At 42.5% G+C, this 6688-nt stretch overlaps 1 protein-coding gene across 1 annotated transcript; it reads left to right on the forward strand.

The window, feature by feature from the left end:
* The first annotated feature begins 1071 nt into the window (after positions 1-1071).
* On the forward strand, positions 1072-3044 carry LOC131257580 (probable xyloglucan endotransglucosylase/hydrolase protein 23). The gene is made up of 3 exons (XM_058258365.1): positions 1072-1388; positions 1659-1852; positions 2635-3044. The coding sequence occupies exons 1-3, from the start codon at positions 1098-1100 to the stop codon at positions 3041-3043; spliced, it is 894 nt and encodes a 297-aa protein (XP_058114348.1). The 5' UTR covers positions 1072-1097; the 3' UTR covers position 3044.
* The last annotated feature ends 3644 nt before the right edge of the window (positions 3045-6688 follow it).

Here is a 6688-nt window from a genome sequence, read left to right on the forward strand (position 1 = left end):
TTTGGTGCATCTGATCATCATGGTGGGGCCCACAAGCAGGTAAATAACTCTCTTTTCTTCTCAAGTTCAAGGGAATAACTTGTAGAGTAAGCTTCTCTTACGATGGGGTCCTTACTCTAGCTCGGGCGGTAGTGTGTGTGTAAAATTTTATTTTATTTTTTTTAAAAAAGCTTCTCTTACGATGACTTGTAGAGGAACCGGCCTCTGTGTTTTCATATGTTGGTGAAGGTCAAAAACCCCCACGGGAGGTCGTGAGTTGCACGGGAGTAAGATGTCATCTCTGCATACGGTGTATGGGTTTATCCACACATTTTATTCATTTTTCTATATCATTTTAGGACTTATTGACCAAAATTGAAGTAGATCCAACGCTCAAGTGTACCACACAGTGGGATTAAAAACCTACTCTTTAAAACTTCTTGAGAGACACAGAAGTTTTAGATCAAGCTGATGTTTGAGGTTTCCCTTAATCCAGGTAACTGTGAACTTATCAAAAAGTTGGATGGAAAATAAACATTACGGAGGGGCCTAGGAATTTTTCAACGGTAGCTGTTCAATGACCACTGTCTTTATGGTGTTGTCCACATTAGATTTGGGTCTGCTTGATTTTTGGGACCATGCCCTAAAATCAGCTGAAAAAACTGATGGACGGCGTGGATATACAACATATGCACCAAGGTGGGCCCTACGTTCAGAGAAAGACCCACTGCGGCTGCGGTGTTACCCGGGTGACACCTAATCTAATCCGCTCCCAAAGCTTGGTTGGCCACGTAGGCACTTCCAGACAGCTGTTTGAGACAGAAAAAGCGAGCATAGCGCCGGATGTACGTAAACCGTCAGACGCGGAGTATGTAATTATCAGTTTGAAATCGAAGATGTAGTTTTTCAAAGTCTCAACAGCAAGAAGCCAGCTAACTAAGTTCTCTTTCTCCGATATTACTTTCCCTCCTTTCATCTCTCTCTCTACATTCATATTTACGGAGACCTTCTTCTCATCAACATCACATACCTCCTCAATACGATCTCTCTCTCTCTCTCTCATCAACATCACATACCTCCTCAATACGATCTCTCTCTCTCTCTCTCTCTCTCTCTAAATGGCTTCTTCTTCTTATTCCTTCTCTTACACTGCCAAACTAATGCTCGTAGTGTTGGTATTATCAACCTCATTAATGGCAGCCTCTGCAACTAACTTCAACCGAGACTTTGATATCACGTGGGGCGGCGACCGTGCTAAGATTCTCAACAATGGGAAGCGCCTAACCCTATCTCTCGACAAAACCTCCGGCTCCGGCTTCCTATCCAAGCATTCTTATCTCTTCGGAGAGATCAGCATGCAGTTGAAGCTCGTCTCCGGCAACTCCGCTGGTACCTTCACCGCCTTCTACGTGAGTTTCTCCACTTCTTCATACATCCAAGCGATAGACTGGTGGACCCTACCGCGTGGATGATGGTCTGCTCATCATGCGGGCAATCGCCTATCTCTTTCTATTTTTGTACTTGTGGCCCACCTGATGGGACCATGAAGGATTATTTTCAGCTGGTGTTGTCCACTTGGTGGGGCCCACCTAATGAACAGCTGGGGAGTCCTGGATCAGTAACAGGTTTGCCCTATCTTTGGTGAAATACATAGTAACTAATTAGTGATTGTGTTGCAGCTTTCATCGAGTGGAGCGACGTGGGATGAGATTGATTTCGAATTCCTTGGAAATCTGAGCGGTGATCCTTACACTGTCCATACTAACGTATTCACACAAGGGAAGGGTAACAGGGAGGAGCAATTCCACCTTTGGTTTGATCCTACCAAAGCCTTCCACACCTATTCCATACTTTGGAACCCTAGACAAATTGTGTAAGTCCTCGGATCCTCACCATACACTGTAAGTCCTTAGGTAGGCCACACCGTGTTGTTGATCTGGCTTAGAATTCATGGAGATTAACCAATCAGGTGGGCTACACGTGCGAGAAGCGCGGGCATTATCAAGGAGGTTCCTCTTTGTAGAATAAGCTTATTCCATTGTGTGGGGCCCACTGCGACGTACGTGTGCATGAAATCCAAACCGTCTATCATGTGAGCCCCAACTATTTCTTGGAGCCCAAAATCCAAGACGATCCAAGATTGAGGTGGGGTACACCATGTAAAAACATGCCTAAAGGCTCTAAAATCAGCTGTAGTCAGACCTGAGTTTTAGAAGGACCTGATTCTTGGGGTGGCCATTCATCCTGATGACACATGTTTTTGAATGGATTGGACAGCATATACAAAACACTTTACGCCTCACACACAATCTGGACGGTTTTAATGATGGTGTCCCCATCCCAACTGTCCCAGCTGTGTGACCCACCTATGTCCTTGATCAGCCTGATTTTCGGTACATAGGATGAACTTGAAGGGTCCCACCTTATGGACGGATTGGATGTAGGACGTACATAATTGTGGACCCACACACCACCTTGTAGAATAAGCTTATTCTACACGTCTGATACGGCAGATGAGTGGGACCCACTTATATTTTGGGCCACCTTCTCTATTGGTGGGGCCCACCTGATGTGCTACTTGTATTTATCACACATATGTAGTGGTGTGTATTTGGGCTTATTGATTTATTTATATTTGCTTCGCATCCCTTTCAGTTTCTCTGTGGACGGCATTCCAATCAGAGTCTTCACAAATGAAGAATCCATCGGCATTCCCTTCCCTAACAAACAGCCCATGAAGATCTTCTCGAGTCTATGGAATGCTGACGATTGGGCCACTAGAGGTGGGCTCATCAAGACTGATTGGACGAAATCGCCGTTCATTACCTCCTTCAGGAACTTCAAGGAACGAGCTTGTGTGTGTTTTTCCGACGCCACTTCTTCATGCGCTTCAAATTCTCCTACATCGCTGTCCGGAGATTGGCTGAATCAAGAGCTTGATTCGAAGAGCAAGCAGCAGCTGATATGGGTGCGAAAGAATTACATGATTTACGATTACTGTGCTGATTCCAAGCGGTTTGTGCAGGGATTCCCGCCAGAATGCAGATATGCCGCTCTCGTTTAGACGGTCCACCTTTTATTATTATTATCATTATTATTATTATTATTTTTCCTATTTTAATGTATAGAGTGATTGTTGATTATGATAATGCAATGAAAATCTCAGAAATATGATTCTTCGTTTGTGAAATGATAGGTCGTTTTGGGGGTGGAGTGGTTGAAGGGGTCCTTTGCATGCTAATTTGGTATAGGTGGGAAGGATCGATCTGGGCCACGGTGCATTTGCGCTGGTGTGGAGATCAATATGATCCATTCATCAGGTGGTCTGCACGTAAATGTAGACTGCAGAGCTTCTTATCCTTGTGTGGTCCATCTGATGAGTGAATGAGCCTGTTATTTTGTTGTGGGCATTTTTGCGATGGGACCCACCTTACAAATGGCCAGATCAAGAACACCTGTGCTAGTGGATCATCGTAGAATTTCTCATTAGTATTCTCAATACTACTGCGGGGGATGCAAATCGACTGGCTGAACCCGACCCACCCATATGGTTTAGAAATTGTTTGGGCTAGATGACCAGACCTGACCCAGCCCAAAACCCAAAACAAACTGATGGATGGTAAGTATAGATACATCATACATACAAAAGATGTTTGTATGTATTCGCTAAGTCGGACTGGACAGGATGATGGGGTCTTAAATAAAGGATTGGATCCAAAGTCCAAACTTCTTATACGATGGGCGGTGTCGAGTTAATCTGAACTAGTGAAGATGTGATCCAAAGTCCAAACTGCTTATATGATGGGCTAGACAATGGACGGCCCATGAACAAAAAGCCCCATGGTTGAAGGTAGGCCTGCAGGATGGATGGTCTGCATCCAAGGTGGGCCTCAGATGATGTATAGCCCACATCTAAGAAAGTCCCCGCAAGATGGATAGTCCACATTGAGGGTTGGCCCATATGATGGGTGGTTCACATTGAAAATAGGACCAAGGTAGCCCAACATAATGAACAATCCATGTCAAAGGTCAGGCCATATGACAAACAATGGATATTAAGGGTAAATCAAACAAACCTGAGGGATATGTGGTTATGTGATGTTGGAAACAAAATATATTAAGAGCCGACCAAACAAACTTGGCAAATAAGTACTCACATGACGATTGAAACCAAACGTACTTTTCTACTTTTTAAGCTAATGTTATAAGTAGCTTATATAAAGTAACTTAATATCCAAATCCAAATGCCTCAAGTGACCCATCATGCATGATATTGGACTTTTTAAGCTAATGTTATAAGTAGCTTATATAAAGTAACTTAATATCCAAATCCAAATGCCTCAAGTGACCCATCATGCATGATATTGGACCAAAATGCCCTTTAAGTCCTTGGAGTGAGGATGTATTACCCCAATGATCGGGCCATTCTTCGTTGGAGTCCGTACAAGCGAAGGTCAGGGCCATGTGATCCAAATTCCAAACCGCTGATATGATGGCCCACACAGTGGACGGCCCATGTATTAAAAGTCCCACGACTGTAACGCCCTAGGTATAAAATAGTGGATTTCTTTTGGTCTACTTGATGGCCACTTCTTTAATAGTTAGGATTTTTCCCATATGGGAAATTTTTAGCACATGGACAATCAAGAGTAGGGCCACTGATATCAACGGATTTGATTATTGAACCATGCGTCCCGCTTATAAAAACTTAATAAATAAAAAAAACCAACAATATTTTTTAAAATTCCTAATTAGTAAGTTTAAGTCCAATAATCAGGATTCCCAATGAAACTAGTTCGGATTGGGGTCAGCCCAAGCTTGGCCCATTACTAAATGAGACAACCCACGGCCCATTATCTTGTGGACTGTCTGACCCACCCAAAATTCATCAAACCTGAGCCCCACCTTAATGGACTCAGCTCGGGTTAACCCACCCAATCCAACTCATGCCTAATAAGTGTATATGTGACAAAAGATATTCCTGACTTGAACCAATTAGTAGATCCATACGCAACCTACATACAACATATCTATGTTTCTATACTTCTTTTATATATAGGGGTGATTGGGTCAGGCCATCTGGCTCAACCCATTGATAACTTACTTGGGCAGGTTGGGTAAGGATCAACCCAAACCGGGCCCACTTAAATGGGCTATATTTTCTAGCCTTATGTATTTATCCTGGCTGAAACCCGCTTCGGAAGCGGGTCAGGCTGGATGACCCGCAGGCTGATCTGATCCGTTGCCACCCTTATCCACCACCTTACAACTTGCTAAAATAAAGTCATCAAATTTTTTATTCCAACAAGCCGACGATAACAGCGAAATCTCGTCATTGAACTTATCACTTGAGTGGGCCCCACCGTTGATTGTGACCGAAGAATAAAGAATAACCTCAAATTTTTAAACATGCTTAGCAATTTAAATTAGTTAAGGCTAATAGGAGTAGGGCACCTCATCCACTTCCCTCGAATTTCAAAGGTGGGGTTGGCGAAGGAGATAACACATGACGTCGTGAGTGGGCCATTTAAGAGAGTCCATCATCAAAACCACACTTCCACCAGATCCTATCATCTCAAGACAAGTTATAAGGGTGTAATTTTAAATCTCCCTTAATGAGGATTTCTCAAATCCATTAGTTACTGTGTCCTCCCAGTGGATAACTTTCAACATATCATTTGTGTCCTACATCCAACCCTTTCAACATGGTTATCTCACAGCGAGGATTACGTTGTGCAAAAATCAGCTCCATCCGCTCATCAGTGGTCCACTCCATAGGAAACAATTTCTAAACACTGATAAGTTACAAAATACAAGCGTGGTCCAACTGATGAGTGGATGGGGCTGATTTTTTTCAGCAAGGAATTGTCTTGATGAGGCCAATTAATTAGACTGATTGGATTTCATGCACACATAACATGTTGGAAGTTATCTAGTGGATGGTAACTTGTGGTATACTCTGACTGGAGTTGAGAAATTCTCCTAATGAATTACCAGTAGTTTGCCTAACCATGATTGCCACGGTTCCACGTTACTCTAATATTCCCTTATTATATCCTTTGGAAAGGTTTGCTTAAATGCTGCTAACGTTGTATCGCATAGAAACAGCAAAAAAGAAGTGGGGTAATTGTTGAAATCGTGCCGTGAGAAAAGAAAAACAATGTGAACCTTGTTCATGGGTGATTTAAATGTCATATTGATCCCCGCTTGTAAATTATGATGACCATGAGTCTTAGGTAAACTTAGTTATGTGAGTTAATATATAAAAGTGTCTTAAAAGTATAAGAGAAGATAAGTTAAAGAACGGAAATTCCTACAATTGTCCTTTGAAACTTGAGATTGAACTATGACTGATTAAAGGAAAGTTGTGTGCTATTAGGAAAGTAAATGTAAATGTAGTGGAAATGGGCAATAATTTTTTTCCTTGGTAATTACCGCATAGTTCTTGTGTTGATTTGACTCTTACTTTTTTCAACGCTAAAATCGAGGATGCTACCAAATATATGGGGGCCGACCATGATGTATGTGGATTATCCCCATCGGCCATCCGTCATGCCAATTGAATTTAGGGCATGAGCCAAAAAATGAGGCAGATTCAAAGTTCAAGTGGACCACACCACAGTAAAAATAAATAAAAAATGGAATTGAACACTGACAGTTAAAAACTTATTGGGGCCACTGTTTACTTTGGTGTGGGCCACTTGAATGT

Source organism: Magnolia sinica, chromosome 10 (genome assembly GCF_029962835.1).
Source record: "Magnolia sinica isolate HGM2019 chromosome 10, MsV1, whole genome shotgun sequence".
In the NCBI taxonomy this organism is placed as follows: domain Eukaryota; kingdom Viridiplantae; phylum Streptophyta; class Magnoliopsida; order Magnoliales; family Magnoliaceae; genus Magnolia; species Magnolia sinica.